At 39.6% G+C, this 22,024-nt stretch overlaps 4 protein-coding genes and 2 pseudogenes across 4 annotated transcripts; 3 read left to right on the forward strand and 3 right to left on the reverse strand.

Annotated features, from left to right (window-relative positions):
- Window positions 1–12,100: 12,100 nt before the first annotated feature.
- robl37BC lies at window positions 12,101–13,058 on the reverse strand. Its single transcript, XM_068284812.1, has 2 exons — window positions 12,622–13,058; window positions 12,101–12,543 (listed from the first exon to the last, which is right to left on the reverse strand). The coding sequence occupies exons 1-2, from the start codon at window positions 12,966–12,968 to the stop codon at window positions 12,495–12,497; spliced, it is 396 nt and encodes a 131-aa protein (XP_068140913.1). The 5' UTR covers window positions 12,969–13,058; the 3' UTR covers window positions 12,101–12,494.
- A 2,520-nt stretch (window positions 13,059–15,578) lies between these two features.
- LOC137573036 (replication protein A 32 kDa subunit-like) lies at window positions 15,579–16,688 on the reverse strand (annotated as a pseudogene).
- Window positions 16,689–16,809: 121 nt separating this feature from the next.
- hoip (NHP2-like protein 1 hoip) lies at window positions 16,810–17,461 on the forward strand. The gene is made up of 2 exons (XM_068284563.1): window positions 16,810–16,957; window positions 17,015–17,461. The coding sequence occupies exons 1-2, from the start codon at window positions 16,955–16,957 to the stop codon at window positions 17,393–17,395; spliced, it is 384 nt and encodes a 127-aa protein (XP_068140664.1). The 5' UTR covers window positions 16,810–16,954; the 3' UTR covers window positions 17,396–17,461.
- Window positions 17,462–18,446: 985 nt separating this feature from the next.
- LOC137572889 (serine protease 1-like) lies at window positions 18,447–19,186 on the forward strand (annotated as a pseudogene).
- An 84-nt stretch (window positions 19,187–19,270) lies between these two features.
- LOC137572963 (uncharacterized) lies at window positions 19,271–20,303 on the forward strand. Its single transcript, XM_068284826.1, has 2 exons — window positions 19,271–19,557; window positions 19,609–20,303. The coding sequence occupies exons 1-2, from the start codon at window positions 19,322–19,324 to the stop codon at window positions 19,790–19,792; spliced, it is 420 nt and encodes a 139-aa protein (XP_068140927.1). The 5' UTR covers window positions 19,271–19,321; the 3' UTR covers window positions 19,793–20,303.
- A 245-nt stretch (window positions 20,304–20,548) lies between these two features.
- LOC137572806 (protein Exd1 homolog) lies at window positions 20,549–21,986 on the reverse strand. Its single transcript, XM_068284646.1, has 3 exons — window positions 21,926–21,986; window positions 21,316–21,865; window positions 20,549–21,256 (listed from the first exon to the last, which is right to left on the reverse strand). Exons 2-3 carry the CDS (start codon window positions 21,856–21,858, stop codon window positions 21,002–21,004), a joined length of 798 nt encoding a protein of 265 aa, XP_068140747.1. The 5' UTR covers window positions 21,859–21,865; window positions 21,926–21,986; the 3' UTR covers window positions 20,549–21,001.
- Window positions 21,987–22,024: the final 38 nt, after the last annotated feature.

Consider the following 22,024-nt stretch of genomic DNA (forward strand, 5'->3'; position numbering starts at 1 on the left):
AGTATACCCTATCATAGGGTTAAAATGTATTTTTTGATCATTGAAAAACTTTAGAAAACATGCTTAAAGAAGCTAATGGAACAGTTAAAACTAAATCAATTTTTAATTCAATATCTGTTTGATTATATCATTTTTAAAAAGTTCTAAAAATATCCTCTATTTGTTCGTAAACAGACTGTGGGGAGAAGCTCAGTTGCTTATGGTATTAATTTGAGCAATGCTTCTGAGTTGCAGACCCAAGCCCAATTCGCCGACTCGGGATCAGAGACAGTCTCGGACAGCTGTGCGAGGTCGTGGCTATCTATTCCAACAAAAACATAAGCAAAAAAGGTATTGGTGGCAAAACAGAAATGAAAATCAAACTGCAAAACAAAACAGCAACTGAGGAGAAAAACAAAAAAACAAACGGCACAGACCTTACCGAGAAAAACCCCACAGGAAAAGCTTCGGAAGTGCGCTCACTGCCGCAACGAAAATGGGTGGCATAGGCAAAATGGCAGGAGAAATGGAATGGCAGGTTGTGTGTGTGTGTGTTTGTTGCCAACTAGCGACGTGCGGTCGAGGGAGTGGCCCGACACGACTTGCTTCAGCTCCTATGGCTCTATGGGCACCAACTTTAACTCCAGCTCCTGACGGTTGTCGGCTAAAGAGAGAAAAATGACTAAATCAAAGGAAGTGCGCCACACTGTGCGGTGTAAAAGCACGTACAATACACATGCCACCGTCTGCCTTCTTCCTCCCACTTGCCATTGCTACTGACAGTGCCGGAGTGTGTTTCAACGTCTGTGTATATGTATATGGGTGTGTGCCTGTGTGAATGTGTGTGTGGGTCGTTCCGTTGCATGCAGCTCTGTGTGTCCTGGCGCGTGCTACGTAGACCGACAGCATAGTGGCATGTACACCCCACAAAAATAGACTGAATGAATTTGGTAAAGGACAGAAAAGGAGAGCAAAAAAATTTAAAACGTAGTTTCATAAGCATAGTTAGCTTACACCTTTATTCAAAACGTCAAAAGAAAACGTTACAGAACTAATTACAAAAATTTGTTGTGACTTGTTCTTTGTTTCTTTGTAGTGCATTTGAAACGTTCGGCTATAAACTTTTGTCTTTAGAGTCACAATTATACTCGTTTTTCATTTGCTTCATTTGGAGAATGATTCGAAATTCGTAAAGATTCCAACGAACTTCTTATAGTCCTCTGTCCATCTTGTATAGACCATATACATAGAACTGATTTGGTTTGATTGATCATATATTCACATATATTCTGCAGTTTCCTATAGGCTTTGAATGAATTTTTCCCATTGTCTGTGGTATTTTTTAGGAGGCAAAATATCTCCCAATACACCATTTCATTTATACAGTTATCTCTAATGAGTTTTTTTGCAAATTTTTCGTTACTTTTTGTCGGGTGGGTGCCACATGGAGCACAAAACGTTGCCGAGTCAGAGACTGAGACCCGCAATGTGGCAGAGGGCAAACAGAAGCAGTGGTGTGAAAAAAATTGAAATTTGCGTGAGTGCTCCAACTGTGGCAAAGGCAAGCCTCGTAGCGCTTGGCTGCCTTCCAATCCTTCCTCCATATCTCTTTTCTCTCTCTGTATGTGTGTGTGTGTGGGCGTCGTTTGCACTTCAATGCTAATGTTGGCTTGGCAGCGACGTCGTCTGTCGTCGACATTTTGTGTTCAGAGGCAGGACCAGGGCGCGTGTCGCTTGTTCGTTTTGGGGCATTTTTCGGTAACTTGGTGAATGGAAAGGGGGCAGTGGGGAGCGGAAAGGAAGGAAGAACTGGATTCGTTGAGTGGGTCGGTTGAGTTGCTTGTTGTTGGGTGCTTGTCAACAATGGGCCTGCTACTACTGCTTCTACTGCTGCTGCACAGTTGGCAAGTAACTTGAGTGCCATGGCCCGCAAAAGTAGGCAACGTATTTTTTCCCTTTTTGCCTTTTTCGCTATTTGTGCTGCAATTCCTAAAATTACTGCAACTTGTGGGAATAGTTGAGAATTTTTTGGCATGACTATATTTAGTTGCAAATTGCAATGATTAAAGCTCTCCAGGTTTTATCTAACAGACTGAATTTTGCAACCAATGTGAATTATGGCTTTAAAAAAAAAAAGGTTGGATAACCATTTTTTATCCCCAAACTGTGTAAATTGTGTAATGACGACAAGTGGCAAAAGTTTTTTACCCTGGCTTTCGTCCTTTTTCGTGTACGTGTGCTTGTGTGTGTCGGTGTGTGTGTGTGAATCATGTTTTTAAATGCTGACTGCGTTGCCATTTGACGCCTGCTGCGTCCTCGTCGACTTTTCTCCCCTTTTGCGCGTCAATGACTTGTGCCGCCTGCGGCTCTCCCTCTTTCTCTCTCTCACTCTGTCTCCCTCACATGTCAAGAGCGACCCGTTCTCTACCTTTCCACAGATGACCCACCAGCCACATTTCTCATATACAACTTTTGCCGCATTAAATTTAACGCAGAAAGCACGCGCCGGTGCTGGCGGCATCGAGCCAAAGCCAAAGCCAAAAACGAAAGCCATGCCCGAAAAAAGTCTACTGGGGCCGCGCACTTTTGGGTTTTTGGGACCAAAGTGCGGACTAAAGTCGTTGTCTGACACCCGGACCCAGCAAATCCGATCCCCCCGCCCGACCACGACCCGCCCGTCTCCCTTTCAACTTTGGAATAAGCGTGACCTGACGCTTGAAATGCTTTCTCCGTTGCTGCCTACGCATTGGGGATCGGAGGATTTGTATTGGGGTGCTGAGTTTGAGTTTGAGTTGGAGTTGATGGGCGCCAGTGGCTCGTCAGTCATCAAGGCTGTTTTGTGGTCGTTGTTTGCTTGAATTGGTGTGGGGGAAATTGAGGGGTCTACTTGCTGTCTGCTGCCTGCTGCCTGTGGGTAAATACATACATAAGTATGTGTATGTGCGGGTGTGCGAATGCGTGTGTGTGTGTGTCTGGATTAAATGTGCATGTATTTGTATTCGTCGTAGCAACCTAAAAAGGTATAACTGACGAGCCAAAGAAATATTTTATGGTTTCACTCTTCGCACTTCGACTACCCGCTCTTCATCCACAGACACATACACATACACACACACATACATTTTACCTTCACTCTAGTGTTTTTATTTTCGTTTTTCCCGCTTATCCATATTGATTCTACGGTTTGTAGAATTTGTGCAACCTTGTCTTGGTATCAGCAAGTGGACTTAAATACAAATTTGAGATATCAAAGCTTAAATTATTGTACAATGGATAAATATAACTAAATATCATCAACTGCTATCAATAATAGAATTATTAAAAAACTTACTTTAATTAATGAAAAAAGTTCAAATAATTTATTTAGTTAATATGGAATGATTCGTTTGTAATGAGTATTTACACTTTGTTAGTTACTCAATACTCAATTTGGACTCAGCACAGGGTGAATTATCATCTGTTTCTGTCTATAGAAAATGATTTCGCTACAGCCGTGAATCTTTGAGGAATCTGCTCACAGCAGTATGACTAGGCCTTTGCTCTGTTGTGAACATCATAAAAGATCTGCAGGGAGAACTATTCAGGGGTTTACTTAAAGGAAGATACTTAGTATTTCGTTAATCTTCTCGAGTTCAAGCCCCGACGTATGGAACGTTCCCCAAGGAAAAATACAATACTAAAAGGGGAGAATAGAAAGGAATGTCGATTTTGAAAAAAGTTGTTTTCCAACTCAAGTACTTTAGGAAACTATCCACATGGTACCACATCCTTAATATGCATACGTACATATATGGATATATATATATGAACATCAAAAGTAAGAAATATTTACCCATCTTATCATACAGTGTTTGAATAGTCTCTTTTTCCTCTGTCACATGTGGCTAGGTTCGTTCTTCATCTATGATCGCTGCTTATTCGTTGATCCTTTACAAATATATGTAGATGATAAATAATCACAAAAGAAGCAAGACCCTAACAAATTGATTAAGAAGACTTAGCCTCAGGGCCCGAAAAAGAATAATGAGTTTGTCCAAAATAGAATTGAATGGAAAGAAAGGCCCTTTTTAATAATACTCCTCTTCTATTCTACACGGTTGGTCAGAGAGATAAATAAGTCTGATTGTTTCTGAACAACAAAACGAAAGCGATTCGCAAAAGATGTCTCCATCTCAATAAAACTGAATCATTAGGAATTACGATGAAGTCGAATCTCAGTGCATTGCCATCCCCTATAGATAGGAAGGAGTCTTAGGAATCGACTATATTAGATACATTTTGGTTTCACAGGCTATAAAACACATTTGTTACAGCTTAAGTTGCTAAACGGGAAATGCATTGGTCTACAACTTAAAGTTTGCCTTCAAGTTAAGCACAAATCTGCAAACAGTCGCACATCCTGTGGTTGGAATGGCGGGTGACGCAGATGGCGATGGAAGAGGAAGCGGAGACGGGGACGGAGGCGGAGACGTCGTTTCGTCCTTCTTCTTTTGCCATTAATTGGTGGCGTGTTAGGAAGTTAAGCTCTTGCTGCTTTCTGCTCCTGTTGGCATTACGCCTGAAGCAAGATAAAGAGATGGAGATGGAGTGGCAAGCCTGGCGAGTGTAATACATTGGCAAACAAACACACAAGCACTCACACACACACACACACACACACACAGAGTCAAACTCACGCACAAACAACTGGCAAACAGCACGCTAAATGTACATTCAGCTGTCTGCCGCTGACGCCACTTAAATTCATGCGCATACAAAATACAACGACAGCAACAATAACAACAACATGGGCACATCGGCATTGGCAGCGGATGCACAGTGTCACAAAATACAGTCAAATTTTGATCAAAATCAGATTATATGCTCTCTAAAGTATGCTATAGGCAGTCGAAAAGATCGTTTATAGAGTATTACTATTTCTTAAGTACAAGAGATTGACAGTGCTTTACATCTCGTGTAAAGGCAAGAAAATAAGAATATAAACTCATTCAAGCTGGACCATTGTCTTTGTGTAAGTGGTCAGCATGATTATCAATTATTTCTATTCTTAAAACCAACTCAGTTTTCATCCAATAAACGAATTGATCTATTGTTGAACCCATCAGTTTACATGTTCTTAAACCGAAAGAAAAGTAATGGTTATCTTACTGATAATATTTACATGAATGCATTTACCGAAACTACATTTACCCATAAACATGTGTATGTATGTAAATACATACTATCTATAATAATTTAGATATTACCCGATTTGGTCTTTAACTAATTTTTTCCTACACTATTGCAGACATCAGCTATCAGCATCATCTTCCGTGGCCGTGGTCTAGAGAGTCTGGCCTCATCTGAAATTCTGCTTAATGAAGCAACGACAGCGTTTCCTGCTTCAGCCAATTTAGTGTGAGTATGTAATTCTTTAGCCATTACGGATACGACCCGGTGCTCATTCCAATAGCAACAGCAGCGGCAAGAGCACCTGTGACAAGCAGCAGTCAGGCCATGAGGCAGATGGGTTGAATGTGAAGGATGAGCACGTGGATAAAAAGTTACGCACACAGAAAAAAAAAAGAAATAACAAAAAAGCAAAGAAGGAAAAATAATGCCCAAAGAGATGCCCAATCACAAGCAGAACTCCCCACCGCATACATAAGCCACCTGCCTGCTTTCAACGTTTATCTGTGTTGCTATCGTCCTCCAACCTGTTTTTTTCTTCTCCTCCTCTTGGCCAGCCCACACCTATTTTTCCGCATTTGCCACCAACTCCCAGTTCTGCCATCATTTCCGTCGACGCTCCAGCACTTTGGCAACAAAATGTCCCGCAATTACCACTGAGGCCACCACCACATCCACATCTAACGAAGCCGATGATGATTCCTATGACAATTTTCTATAGCTGCCAAGTGGCAACCAGAAGCAGAACCAGAATCACAACCATACCGAGAGCCACACCATCTCCTCACCATCTAAATCCAACTAACAATCAGACATTGCCACTGCCATTCGTTCAAGTGGTGAAGGGAGGTGCCGTTGGGGACTGGACGGTTGTCGGGTTGTCGGTCCGTCCCTAGATGTCCGCTGTCCAACTGTTTTGCTCCGCACCAGGCCGTTATCATGTCTCCAGTTTCAAAGTTTTCTCATGTAACCAGTCAAGCGGTGCAGGGGTGGGAGGTCTGGTGGGTCTGAAGAGAACAGACGGTCGTCCGTAACGGATGAATGAGCGGACGTGGCAACCCATCGCAGTGCCCCGCCATTGCGGCTAAAAAGCCATACTATGCCAGGCCACATGCCATGCCAAAGGCAACCAGAACCAGCTCCAATGGAATGCCTAGTACAATAGCAACAATTTTGATATGTTTGTGCAGTATATTCGACTTTTAGATACCTTTCACTTTTACACAGAAAACGTGGCTAAAAACATGATTCATTGAATGTTAGAATATAAATTTTCAGAAATATATTTGTTTTGAAATTGTTGAATATTAAATATAATAGGAAGTTAAGTAAAAACTATAAGAACACAGTTTTAAGCCAAAAACTTATTGCCTTTTTAAACAAATATAAATTTAATTTTTAAATATTCACTGAATTATTAGATGAAGTCCTTTTCTACTAAAAAAACATAGTTGTAAAAATTAAAGAGACTTTCACTTTATTTTGAATTAAATGGATTTAGTTAAATACATAAGTAAATGTTAAGTAAAGATTTTTCAAAATGACTTGTTTTTTATTGTCAATAAATTGTTGAAGCTTTGGCCAGCTTTTAAGAATACACAGCAAGAACATATTGAAAAATAAATAAAGTTTAGTTTATAATGCCCCGGACAACTGTAAATTGAAAAGTATTAACATTTTCGTGAAATATCACGAAATTTGATTTACGCCAGCAACTATTGCTCTCGAAATGCAGGGTACAAGGGTACCAGGCAGCAACATCAGCAATGGCAACTAGACGACACTCGCCAAACACCATGGATGGATATGGAGCGCACAAATCCCATACTTGTACACACCCACACTAACAGCCACAGCCACAGCATAGCTCATACCCATAACCATTCCCCATACTCAAGCGCCCACACCACAAACAATAAAGAGCAAGCTCAGTCGACCTCCTGCTCGACGTTTTCCTTCTTCTCCTCCTCCTCCTCCCCCATCTACTGCGATGCCACCGACACGACCTTTGTGTGCGAAATCAGCCAACTCAAACGCAAGCTGCCGCCGCCTGTTCGTCTGGCATCCGTTTGGGTTTGAGTTTTTGGTCGGTGGTTGGAGTTGGCTGCAATTATTCCGTTAGTGTTGGGGTCGCCTGCCACTCTCTGCCACCCTCTCTGCCACTCAATGTCCCCCAACCAAGCCCCGACGCCCCCCAACTCAACCCTTGTCTGTCCAAACTCAGCAAAAGGCGCGTCCGTCGCATCGCTCGTTACTCACACCAACAAGTGCAGCTGCTGTTTTCCTTTGGGGGACTTGCCTGACTGACTGCCTGGCTGGCTGGTTGGCTGTCGTCCCGTTGACATTGCTGTTTTTGTCGACACTTTTTCACGGTTTGCTCGCTTGGTTGCTCTTTCGTGCGTTGCCGTTGCCTTTGCAGTTGCTGTTGCTGCTGCCTCCCTAAATTCCACCAGCAGCAAGTTCCACTTGCTTGTTTTTCCTTCAGGGTGCGGGCTCGTTCGTTCGTTGAGCTTTGGCTTCGTCCTTTTTCCTCTTTTCCTTTTTTATTTCTTTTTTTTGTTTTTTGCCAGAAAATCAAAACACACGTCTCGGCGTGTGGCGCACATCTGCATGGAATTTCTAAAGTACGTGCTATGGACGGTTACGGCTATGGCTACGGCAAACGGCTACGGCTACGGCTACATTGCCAGTTGCCATCCTCTGTTGCCGTTTCTACAACCGGCAACTTTACTGTCCTGGGCACACATATTCATGGATTACATAGCTACCATCGGTGCTACCAGCAACCAATCCCTCTCCTACCCTTCACGCCACCCATTACGACCATGTTGCCTTGCCGTCGTCGCTTGTCTGTTTGTATGTTTGCCGTGGCGGCATGACGGCGAGAACGTGAACCGTGAACAAGCAGAAGGTTTAGTGAAAGCAACACTGCAAAAAAAAAAAAAAAACTTAAAAAAAAAAAACAAAAACAGAATAGAGATGAACCAATTGTCGAAATGCACTTGAAAAAATGTGTTAAGAGGCTATCGAAATGCTGCATTTATATACCTAACGATACTTTACAAGTTTTCTTGTTCGAAAAACTGATCCGAATAACAGTTAACTGAATTTGTTAGCTTTACATTTTGTTATATTTCAAATGAATTATTAAATTTAATTTCACTTAATTTATTGTCTGTTAAATATTTCGCTACAAAATTTTAAAGCTTAACCTAACAGATTTATAGGTTTCGTGATCTTTTCAATTTTTCATATATCTTAAAGAAGAATATTTCATTATCAATGCCTCGATTTCCGTGAATACCGTGTTAATTAAAGGACACAAAAATATATATTACACAGGACGACATGATTTCTGGTGATCCTTACTGATTCGGATAGGCTTATTCCGAATATGAACTCGGTGTTTGGACATCAAGTCCAAATCTGGTGGTTTTGGAAAAGAGGCGCATAAAAGTATACTATAGAAAGTTAAACAATTTGTTTTTCATATTTTTAACAAATTTTAGAATATAGATATAGGATAGAAAAAGTACCAATAGTTCTATATGAAAATGATTCGAACAAAACAATTTTTTGGTTCTAATTTTCCTCAATTTACCATCATATTCAAGTGTTAGATATTATGGATTATAACAAAGAACACCTTAAAAATTGCTGTCCAATCATATTTAATATATTCAAAGTTTAAAATAAAACGGTATACAATTAAATACTGCGAATGCGGTCAACCTGCTTCGATGGATCATCAGGACCCCCTATCTATAGATATATCTGTCCTTACCATAATAGTCTATATTATATCATTATTGGATATGTCTTCCCTTTCACTTATTTTCTTTCTTCACTGTGTACAAGTATTATAGATTCAGACGTTCAAGCAGTGTGCGGTGCTCAAGCTTGGCACACGCACACACATACACACACACACACACAGGCGTGTAGATTCAGGGCGCACATTTTAACACTCTCAACAATAAACAGCATGTCACTTAGCTCAAACTTCAAAAAGTGCGCCACAGTCTGCGGCAGTGAGCGAAACGAACGAACGAACGAACGCTTGTGCTGTAGCTGGATTTAAGTATAGAGTGAGACGACGATGATGGTGGTGGTGATGGTGGTGGAGATGGTGGTGAAGCACTAAAAGGACCAGGAGCTGGAGAACAGTCACCGACATCGTTATGCGAATGCCGCCAGCATGCTTCCGTGCGCTGTGCCAAACTTTTTTTTATTTGTCGTTGTCGCCTGACAACGAGACGGCGGCAACGTCAAAGTTCTTGCTTTGTGTGGGTGGGTTGAGAGTGCCAAAACGAGTCGAGGTCGTTGATGGGTGCTGGGCGATAATAAACAGACTCAGACCCTCATTCCCATCCTCGAACGACACCCAGCCACCCACCCATCCAAACCATCCAGCCACACACCAAGTTAAGTCGCTGTGAAACGGCATGAAAAAGGCGCAGCTTGAAGTGAAGTGTGTGTCTGATAGGCGGCAACGTCAGGCACAGACAGTTGCAGGACTTGCTATGCTTGTTGATATTGTCACACTGTGGAATTACCCATAACAGGATCGAATATACTCATAAGACCCATGAAACTGTTAAGTCGGTGTACCAAAACCCAATTCTAAACAAAGAAAGAAATCAATCCTTCAGAATCTTTGTTAACATACGCAAAAGGTAAATATTTGATATGTCGATTTGAAATCGATCCTAATTACAGGCAGATCTATCTGCATATGGTGAATTGAAGTTAGACCTAAGAAGATTTATTAACTAATATTATTGTTTTCTTAAATATAAGATATAAACCATCAAAATTTGTTCATCGATTTCAAATGCTACAAAATGTCCCCAAAAAGTATGCTATATTTTAACTAAACAAGCATTGAAGATATGTTTTTGTTTATTTTTCTCCAACTAACTCCCACTGTACCTGTAAGCGTTTTGATTGTCATGGCAATTCGAAAGCATTTCTCGGTCTTCTTGCCCCTCGCCACTGTGGCAAGTCAAACCAGACAGAGAACTCCATCTGCAGCTCCAGCTCTCTAGCTCTCATTTTACAGGGGCAGCAGCCACTTGCCACATTTGGCTTTCTGCCAGGACCAGATCCAGAACTCTCATACAGCTGCCAGCATTAGAGGGTGACGGTGCAAGGGCGGATTGCCGGTTGCCAGTTGTTGTGAGGGTTGTGGTTGTGGGTATGGATGTGGGTGTGGCAGTCGCAACCGACAGCACACTAAAAATGCGACGTGCGAGATTATCGTGTCGCTTGCCGCCGTACCAACATACAGACACACAAACACACACACACGCACATACACGGTATACACTTCACTTCGCTGTTGTTGGTGTTTTTGTGGCTGGGCACGTCCTCGGTCCCAATCCCCGTAGTTACCGACACCATCAGGCCGCACAAGTTACTGGCACTGCCACTGGCACTAAAGGCAACTGCTGACTGCTACTTATGGCGTTGATGATGGCACAACCACAACAAAAACAATAGTCATGGCAAAAAAAGACAAATGATCGAACAATTCATATCCAAGGGAAAAGCATATTTTTTAGATTTATAAATAATCACCAGACACATAACGCACACAGAAACAAAAATGCAGAGCTAACAATAAATCGATTTCTAGAATCTTGATTTATTTGAATAGAAGTTATTATAATTAAAATTATAAATAACAGTTGAGAAATCGAGTTTCAAAGAGGTTAATTACGTTTTACAATTTCCATCGATCGTTTTCCTTTTCTCGTTTTATGCTTTTGTTTGAAAAATAATTATTTTTATTAATTATTAATTTTATTAATTATAATTAAATATTTTTAAGAAGGAGTTGAAATATTAATCAAGCCATGCATTGAAGCCTTGTCTTTTAAAGACAGTTTGTTGACTGTTTCGTTTTCCAGAATATCATAGATTTCACAAAAGACAGAAGAAATGGAAAGTTAAATAAGGAAAGGAAAAAATGTGTCCCAAGACATCGTGACTTCTATAAAAGATTTTGTTTAAGGCTAACAAGAAGTGTTTTTAATATTTTAGAATAAAAACTTTCAAAAACCAATAGGCCACTATTTTATACAGAAACCATGTTCAAAGTTGTTAAAAACGGGTTTTATTCTCAATTTTTCCTTAATAGGTTCTGCGAAAGGATATATGTACATAAAGATTAAAAATTTCCCAAAAATAGTATAGTATAGTACTTTAAAATTTGGTTAGCCTAGTTTGATTAAATTGATCTTGGTAGGTCTTGATTTCTAGTTGTGAATAAATACTTGAATTGGATGATTATGAAAATGTAAGAGAAGCCTCTGAAAACCACGTATGCGTTTAAATGGATTATAAAAATCTCTGATTTTTTTTCCTTTGCTATCTCTGCTTCTTCGTGGTCCAATATACTCTGTGAAGCTGTCATTATTGGTCCTAAAAGTATGCAGCGTGCGCACGCGAGGATAACGACACGACGACGGACAAGGATAAGAGAGAGAAGGTGGACGACTATGACGGCGACGACGACAACAAGCACGACTCTATGTGTATGTGTGTGTGTGTTGATGCGTGGGCGTGGGGATTGGGTGAAAAACTCGAGAGTTGGAGTAGTGGTTGGGGGGAAATTGCTGGGTTGGGGGCTTCTGTGTGTGTGTGTGCGACTAATTGGGTGAGAGAATGTGGGCGCTTAAATTGGTTTCGTGCTTTCGTGTGACGCGTGCGGAGGCGTGTAATGCTCACAGTGTGTGTGTGTGTGTGTGTGTGTGTGGGCATGAGTGTGAGTGCAGGCGACAGGCGGCTCTCTTGGTCGTTGTTGTTGTTGGCGTGAATGCTTGATGGCGTGACGGCAGCCGGTTGTTGCCAGCAATTGGAACGAACTCAAAAAGGACGTAACGCAGGACCACGACAATGGCAACCAACGACTACGACGACAAAAAAAATGAAAAAAATACGTACACAATTTGTGTCGCCTGGTCGGGAATTTTATTTTACGTTTTTTCTTAACAATTTTTGCGTTTGTTGTATTGCTTCTGCTGATGTTTCTGTCGCTGTGTTTGGGATTTGCGCGGGAGCTCGTGCAAGGACTCTTTACTGACTCTGGCCCCACACCACACGGCCTCATGTCACTGCCACCCAACAGTCGACCGAATGGATGGATGAATGCCACCACCAAGTTGACTCCATCTTCAGTCCAATTGCGCCAGCTTGTTTATGTCATTCGGTTTATGTTGCCCGCATGATGTGCACTGCGCACTTTTTAACCGACCCCCGGAATGTGTCTCAGTTAGCGATATGCGTTTTGTGCGGTAATAGGTGGAAGGCGGGAGATGAGGTGGAAGACGGAACTCTTGGAACTACGAGTTCCTGGGTCTCCTAACGCCTTTTGCGACACCTAAAAACGCCCTGTTCAATAAACGTTCATATAAACAATATGTCCATGTAGTTTGCATCTATTTAAGTCCGTAGTAACGGAAGACTTACTTGCTCCTGCCATCAAATCTATTTGATTGGGCAGACGTACGTCTGGCTTGATCTAGGACGGCATTATTTTGTATCAATATAACCATATGATCATTCTCAGACGCCACCATTAGTTCGTTTCTGCGAGTACGCAATCTTAGGTAACTAAGATCATCACCTGGCTCCAGATCACTTATCATGCTGCGCGCCATTTTAATCAATGGTGCCATCTTGCCAGCATATTTTTGGCTAGACGTTACATCCATTGAGGTGCGAATAGGGATGCCCTCATCATTGACAAGTATCGCTCCTTGAGCTCCTGGTAATGTAAGTAAACGATCAAACATTCCTTCAATATCGGACGACATAATTAATACAAGTAAAACAAAATGATTGGAGAAATTTTGAATTTAAATTAACAGTCGACAATCTTGTCAGTTGGTGTATGTATATGTTAATTTGAAGAGTTTCTCAAAGTCTGCCTCAAATATATATATCTTTAGTTACAAGTAAGTTTCAAATAAACTTAAGGCAAATTATGCAAGGCTCAGAAGAAAAAAAAACTTTCTTAAATAGAAAAAGTTTTTCTTTGTCAAAAAAACATTTAATCGAGTGTCGATCATTAGAAAACATTAAAGTTTGTCGATCATAATCGAAAGGTCCTCTAAACAAAACACGAATGATTTCTTTAATATTCGCCGTTTTGGATTATTGGCAAAATGAATAAAGAAAATTTCAATAATAAAGGTAATTTATTTGGTGCTTCACCTTAAAAATATTTCTCATAAGATTATGGTATAACTTTAGAGCAATTTAAAAATATATGATAAATAGAAATACTTGCAAGATGTTCCTCTTAATCAGTGGTGGGATTGGAGAAAACCAGTTTTGAATATCGAAATTTCAACAAAACTATTGTTTACAAGTACAAGCAATTAAAGCCTTAGGCTTAGACATCACTATCATTAGCCTGAAATTCGATTTCGAAAACAATTTAAAATATAGATTTTATTTCCTGTATGATGTATTGGGAAACTCTACTTCATATGTTCCCAAAAGTAAAGTTAATTATTTACAATTAGGGAAAACAGATTTAGACTAAAGAGCTGCATGGCTTCACTCACAACGTACGCTGAAATGAATTCATTCGAATTGAATTGAATTGAGTGAGTGAGGCGCACACAATGAATTAAATGTGAATGAATGTTGTTGTGTGCTGGAACTCATAACCAAAGTCACTCACTCGAGTGAATTCGATAGAATGAAGCGTAAAGCCGAGTGAAAACTTTGGAAATGCCGAACACACTCGAATTATTCTATTTGTAGCACACACATTTTGAGCATCGTTCATTTCGTTGGAGACAGTTGTGGCAGGCATAATGGAAAACAGTCTAACATATGTACATTAATTTAATTATAATTAGAATATAATGTATACATACATATATAATAAAATAATAAATATAAAAACAAAAATTTTGTTTTGCATTTTCCCTTTTTCTTCTTCTGCTTCAAGCATGACAAAGCCAAAAAAAATTGTTGTTGGCATTCGAATGAATTCATTTGGCGTTGAAAATTTTTCGGCATTCGCACTCATTCAATTCGTCTATTGTCGGTTAAATGTCGTACGACCGAGTCTTTCGCGAGCGCTTTCACTCACTCAAATTCATGACGTTTCGCATTCAATTCAATTCAACTCATTTCGAGCGTTGTTAATTCGAATGTGCCTTTTTTGACATTCATGCAGCTCTCTAATTTAGACCCAACTAATTTCAGATTTCATTTTATTTAATTAGAAATCAATTAATGTTTTATGGGGAAACATTAAGGAGAACTTTAAGAAAGAATATATATGTATACATATGTATGTATTTAAATGGAACCGATATTTCAGCAGCAGGAATTGGCTTCCATAAAACTATTTCACTAGCGATATTTGAAATGTGAGCACTGAAACTAGGATAAAGGCAATGCGGCTAAAGGTTTCGTTACTTTAACCCCCAAAATGCAGCTGCGGGCGGATATACACACTGAACTTACATACATTCATCGCATGCATGCATGTACAAGGATTTTCGCACTCCTTGTTGGACGTTATCCTTGTTGCCGTCACACGCTTGACTACTACATGCTATGCCCGCCCCTTAGCCACCCTAAACGGGTCGCCACCATCACCCCCATACGCAGGCGACATGCCTACACGGCAAATATACAACTCTCACTCCCGTGTCCTGTGTATAAGTGTGTGTGTGTGTGTGTGTGTGTGTGCGGCCCTGGGCAATCATTTCAGGCAGCATGCTGCGGTGTCGGCGCCAAACCCCACAGACACGACTCTTGGTGGGGGTCACGTAAATAGCGTTGAATTACAGCCTGACAAACGGAGCGTTGAAGTCTCGAACTTAAAAGTTACGTCTGCACAGCCATCGGTCTCAGCATGAGTTATCAACACACGTACACGCCCACACCCACACCCACTCCCACGCCCACAGCACAGCATAGCAAGGCTGTTGTGCATCATTTATAAGCCGGTCTAGGCCACAGATTGTCTCGGCATCTCGAATCGAGTCGACTGTGCACGCAACGATGCTGATGATGAGCACACCATCATCAGCAAAAACTTTATGACTGTTCATGGTTTGGGTGTCACGTGCTCATCGATGCTGGCACTGGCGATTGTCCCCCCCTCGTCCTCCCCATTCGACAGCAGACTGATTTGGTCTTGTATAATTCATGTACCGCGCTTTCTATTCGAGTGCAGAGCAATTTATTCTATAATTCGTCGTAAAAGCAAATCATCCGATACACTTATGAGAACTGTACTAATACTAGATTCGATGACTTGAAAAGTTTTAATCTTCATTCATAAACGTTAATTATATCAATAGTTCAGTCAATTACGTATTTGGTAAGAGTCTTTTTGTGCTATTTCGTACTATTTTAATAAAAGAAAATGTTTAATTTCTATTCAATAACCGTACATTAAATATGCCAAATATGAAATACATCATTTCTATCATAGCAATTCTATGTTCCTTGCCTATCCCAGGGGATCTATTTCACAAGTCATATCAAGTGGCAAATATACAATTTATGACCATGATGAAGTAGTTATTTTCAGTCCAAACCAATTGTATTTAGTTTCCTAATAATACTTATACTCGTATACTTAAATCTTATCAAAAAATAACAGTCTTTTAACCACATTTCACAAGATACAAATAAAGTGATCAGCATCAATGCTAGACCAGATATGTCCCTGCGATATCTTAATAATAGTCGTTTATGTGGAAAAATTCAGCTTTCAGTTCTTTACGAGGAATACCCTCATTGGAGAGGTTAGTTTCTATTATCTGTAACCGTCTGTTGCTTGGCATCCAAGCCGTTCACAACGCTCTGCCTGGCCGTGAACTCCAATGACATCTCGACAGGTGAATCTTTGTTTTTATAGCAATCTGCCTTGTAGCCGGCATTCAACAGCTCCAGCAAATGTATGTACATATGTATGTACACTTCGTAAGGGTCCAACACGACTAGAGTTTTTTGATATGACTGAATACTTCTCCGTATACTTTTACCTAACGATTTGGCATGATATCGGGTGATTCATGATTATCGCCCTCCTCTAGCCATTAGTGGTCTACAATTTTGGCACTCTGATCTTCCACGGGTAATTTTAGTGGAGGATGTTTCAATCTTGCGAACAATTGCATTGGCCATTGCATTAGCCATACCAAAAAAATTCAATGCAACCCTCTGAGGTTATTAAGCAAATGCTTAAAACAAAGTTAAGATTGAAGAAGATTAATGAATATAATATATGTATATGTTTATGTGTAATTCATTTGTTTATCCAAATAAACATTAATTTCAATGTTTACGGCCACTTATAGACTTACCACTCTTTTTTTCTCTGCAGCTGCATGAACAGATTCGATGTCAGCCACTGAAAATAAATTAATTTAAATTTAGAATTTTAAAGCTTTTAAAATTAAATCAACCTAAACGATTCGTCCATTTATATTTAAACTTTATATTTCAGATATTAATTTGGACAAACAAAATGCAAAATTACAAACAAGCGCCAACTCGTGTCGGGGGATGCCAACTTATTTTAAAAATCAGCTGTTGTTGCTGTAAGGTATTTTATTAGCTATAAAATACTCAAAAAATAGCTAAATCTCGCTCTTTTAGCATATAATGGGATTTTACCGCATAATGGTATTTTACCGTGCACGTGTTTTTTGTAAAACGTTTAATTCATTGAAATTCTGCCCTCAGTGAAGCAACAAGCCGAGAGGTTGCATTTAAATTTGTTTAAATAAACCAGAATAAAAAGCATTAATAAAAACCCAACATGGTAAGTAGATAAATCATTCTGACAAATGCAATGATTAACTTCTAAAATTTGGTTTAGACCGAGGAAGTGAACCCGAAAGCATTCCCATTGGCCGATGCCCAATTGACTGGCAAGATAATGCACTTGCTGCAGCAGGCCCTCAACTACAATCAGTTGCGGAAGGGAGCCAATGAAGCCACTAAAACTCTGAATCGTGGCCTGGCTGATATTGTGGTCCTGGCAGGTGACACCGAGCCTATTGAGATTCTGCTCCATTTGCCATTGTTGTGCGAGGACAAGAACGTGCCGTATGTGTTTGTGCGCTCGAAACAGGCTTTGGGACGCGCCTGCGGTGTCTCCCGACCCATTGTGGCTTGCTCTGTGACCACCAACGAGGGTAGCCAGCTGAAGTCGCAGATTACCTCCATACAGCAGGAAATTGAAAGGCTGTTAGTTTAAGGACAAAAGTGTGTACAAATTTATTACAAAAATATATAAGAGACGAAACTTTATACAAATACCAAATCGAGTTCCATTTTTTTTATTGTAATTTGTATATGTAATCATATTTGTATGATTACAAAGTTGATCAATACAAAGAAATTGAAATTGTATGTCAGAGACAAAATTAATCAACATTAAAAGACCATTATATGAAATCCCATGTAAAGCGCTATGAAAACATTAAGATAGCTCCAGTCTAAAGTTCTGCCTAGAGAATATTTTCTTTTAAATCTCAGAATAAAGTCTCACAGATCCATAGTCAATAAATCCTTAATTTCTTGAAACTCTAACTTGTTAAAATTTTGGAATATTCAAAACATTGGTGGGTGTATTTTCAAGTTAGTTTGTCTTTTAATTAAAATCCCAAAAACTATTTCTTTTTGCAAAAAATTGCGATTTTTATGTTAAATCGAATCAAAATTAATGTTTCATTTATTATTATAACATTTGTTGGATCGTTTAGAAATTTGCAAAAATCCAGTTTGAAATCTCGAGTAGTAGTAGTAAACATTTACCAAGGTAAGTACTACAAGCGTTGAAAAGCACTTGAAAAATATCGAATTCGAATTTTGAAAATAATATAAATAAAAATTGTGATGTTTAAATACAAATTGCTGCACCATTTACTACCAATCTCATTCAAGGATTCCGTTTGTTAGGCTCTTGAATGAAAATAAATTAATAAAATGGATGTACAAACTTTAAAATAAATTATATACTGATAGGGGGTCCAATTTTTCAAGTTTAAATTTAGATTATTTTAAGGGGATATTTCCTCAGACCCATTTACTAAAGATAAGAGTTAGAAACCTATTTTGTTTACCAATTTAATAGATTTAATCAATAATTGCACATTTCGAATAGATAGCCCGAGTATTTGAATTTTTTCGCCCATTCAGATATTTGGCAAGTGTCTTGCTTGATATGATATGATAGGAGGAGGAGCTGTGTGTGTGCCTATATAAGAACCCACATGGAGTGGAGTGAACTCTAGTAGAAATTCAAAATGAAAGCTTTCATTGTACTAACTCTGGCGATTGCCGCTGTTTCTGCTGGAACAATCAAGCAGAAAACGATTCATCCCAAGGATCAGACGAATAAAATTGAGGGAAGGATTACCAATGGCTATCCAGCCTACGAGGGCAAGGCCCCCTATACCGTTGGTTTGGGCTTCTCGGCTAATGGAGCTGGTTGGTGGTGCGGAGGTTCTATTACGGAGCCACCTGGCGTACCGATGCCCAGTTCACCCACACTGTCAGCGGCAGCGACTTTATCCAAAGTCCCGATTGGCCCAATGTGAATGGCAACGACATTGCTCTGATTCGTACCCCCCATGTCGATTTCTATTCCATGGTCAACAAGGTGGAGTTGCCAAGCTTTAATGACCGTTACAATATGTACGCTGGTTGGTGGGCTGTAGCCTGCGGTTGGGGTGGCATTTACGATGGCAGTCCACAACCCGATTGGCTGCAATGCGTCGACTTGCAGATCATTAGCAACGAGCAGTGCTCTCAGAGTTACGGCACTCAACCTGAGGCTATTCTTTGTGTGGCTACTCCTGACGGCAAATCCACTTGCAGTGGTGACTCTGGTGGCCCATTGGTCTTGCAGGATGATGCTAAATTGGTTGGAGTCACTTCCTGGGTATCTGGTAATGGCTGCCAATCTGGCGATCCTTCTGGTTTCACCAGAGTTACTTCCCATCTTGAATGGATCCGTGATAACACTGGAATCGCTTACTATTAAATGGCATTGACATAAATAAAATAAAAGTTTATAAATAATTAGTAGGCCAATTTTGGGATACCTTATAGAGTTAAAACATTTTCGAATCTCCAAATTCATTTTAATATATATTTTCTACAAATGAGCCCTTAAGCAATGAATGTAGAGAGGCAAATATCGTCCTCATGTGGAGTCTGCACCTGCCACAAAAAGACAATCAACGGAAATTTGGTTGTTAGACAGAGCCAGTCCAATGTGAGGAAAGTCGAAACCATCTACAGACGCAGGCTTCGCAACGATGTGCGTCCGGTCCGGTCTACCAAATACCAGGACTCTGGCTATTCCCTTAAGCGTCCGAATATTGCCTATTCGAGCACTCGACCAAAGTGTGGGTGAGTATACGTAATCCTTAGATCATCCAAAAATTATATGCACTCTCTCAGACGTAGATTCGGTGGGGATATTCGGTGTGAGGAAATCATAGCTGCTATATTGTTTGTAATAATGGCTTTTATGGTTCCTCTGGGTCTATATCTGATTAGACGTTACAATCGTACATTTGCCTATGGTGCTGGAGGATGTCTATCGACTTTTGTGACTTACGATGATTGTCAGATTCTTAGCTAATGAGAAATGCAAGAGCTACTAACTCTTTAAGAAGGAAAATATATTAAAAGCGAAGATTATATAAAAATAAGATAACTTTAAATCTACAATACAACGCATAATCGAGGCTCCCAAAGGACTCTGCAGAATCCCAATGTGTCAGTGAAGCGAGTGGGAAGGAGTAAAGATTGTTAAGTTCATCCACAATGCAATCCATTGAAGGTCGTTTGTATTTGTCTTTTTGCCAGCATTTCTCTAATAGGTCCATTAAATCTTGCGGGCACTCTGCCATCAATGTGTCATACATTACGGGTCCTTCATCTATTATTATTAATTGTGTCTTAAAGCTCTTACAAATGCTTAAAGTTTGCTCAGTGCCGGACACTGTGTTTGCTTACCGATGATAAAGATATTTGCAAATTCAATGAATCTTTTTTACTTCAAAATAAGCATAATTAATTAAAACAGAAAAGTTTTCTTGTTTTGGATTGAAATTAATTATCTCCAAATATACTTTTTAATTTAACCTTAATTTAGCGAGGGCTTACAGTAATGCCTACCATATGTGAACGGATGGGCCAAGGATTTGGGCCGTACATCTAAGGAAGGGTTAACAGAATTTTGTAAAAATACATAAATGCATTTGTTATTATAAATTTAAAGTATATTTGCTTTACTGGTGCATGGTATACTTAAGTCGGCGAGACGACTTACTTCATTTAATTTATTTTTTTGTTGTATTTAAGGTATCTTAAAAGAAATTAAAACATTTTTCAATTATGATTCGCTCAATTCAGATTCATTTCAGTGGGGACTATTTTAATATTTAAAAAAAAAAAATCAGCCCAATTTAATTTAAAATTGTATACATAATGAGTTACTGTTATATGTATTTATAGGCTAGAGTGCTAAGCTATTTCTGGCAACCTGTCTCTAATGTTTTGTAACACTTGAAATTGGATCGCTTTAAACTTAATACACATACATAATTTATAAACTACCTATTTAAATGCAGTCATGCATCTCTCTGTTATGTATACATCTTTCTAGCTAATTGTAAGCAGAAAGGAAATGCCTTAAAGATGTTAAGATCTTTACAATGTTCCTTAATAATCAAGTGACTGTTCTTGAAATGTTTACCACTTGCGATTCTTTGAATCTGATTTTCATAAGCATGCTTAAATTTAGTTGCTAATGCTTACGATCTAATTTTTTAATTTTTCCTGTAATTCAGTTGTATTGCTGATCAATGCAATGGAAACCATAGCGACTTAGTGGAGCCATACCCAAGGCAACTTCACTTGATATGGGATTATCACGAAATTGCTTACTGAATACTTTAGATATTTGTAGAATACTGTGGGCCATTTTGTCATCCATTAGCCGATCTAATAATTTGGTTTGTAAAATGGCCATTTTAGCTAAATAAATAACTTGGCCTGAAGATAAGGGTCGGCCAGCGAAATTTTGGCGGGATAAGCTGATCTGAAACACACAATAACAATGACAATCAGAGATTTAGGATTACCCGTGTTAGAACTTACGTCTAAGAGCTCCTCGCAGAGGAGTTCATTTAATGGCAATTCAAAAACCATTGATATGGCCTCGGCAAGGGTGCAGGGCTTGTTGTCCTGTCGCGCTAGACAAATAGCCACAAATGTATCTGTAGTTCCGTTTAATTCGATACTGTGCCGATAATAAAGTTGATCAGCGATGCGATGACCGTAGTGGACTACCTTCTTTGGGCTGTCCGCCGTCAATATGTGAGCCAAATCTGGGAAAATGGCACCCAAGGATAAAATATCGAAGACATATGCCCGTTGGTCCGTGGCTATCGTCAATACAGAAGCAGCTCGATGTCGGCCATAAAAACTCGGCTCCATAATTAATGAGATGCTTTTCTCATTCGATATGTCTTTCAGAGCCTTGTGGTAGGCAGCATTTGCTTGGTAAAGGTACACAATCTGCTCCAGCTGTCGGTTTAATAAATTTAATTCTTGTGGCAATAATGGATATTGCAGGAGTGTCCATTCTGGCGGGTCATCGCTTGCTGAATGAAAGGAACACTCACTTTCCGTATCGTCCATGGTTATTCTACATAAAATATGAAATTATTACCATAAATGGGACAATAAACAAAACAAAAAAACTTACCGCTATAGACTTCAAATTTCGTAATAATGAAAAATTTTCTTACGTTGCTCGCCAATGATGGTCCTAAGTGTTACGTTTATTGCGGTCTTACCTCGTCAG

The sequence above is a fragment of the Drosophila tropicalis genome, unplaced genomic scaffold, assembly GCF_018151085.1.
Source record: "Drosophila tropicalis isolate 14030-0801.00 unplaced genomic scaffold, ASM1815108v1 contig_393, whole genome shotgun sequence".
Classification (NCBI taxonomy): domain Eukaryota; kingdom Metazoa; phylum Arthropoda; class Insecta; order Diptera; family Drosophilidae; genus Drosophila; species Drosophila tropicalis.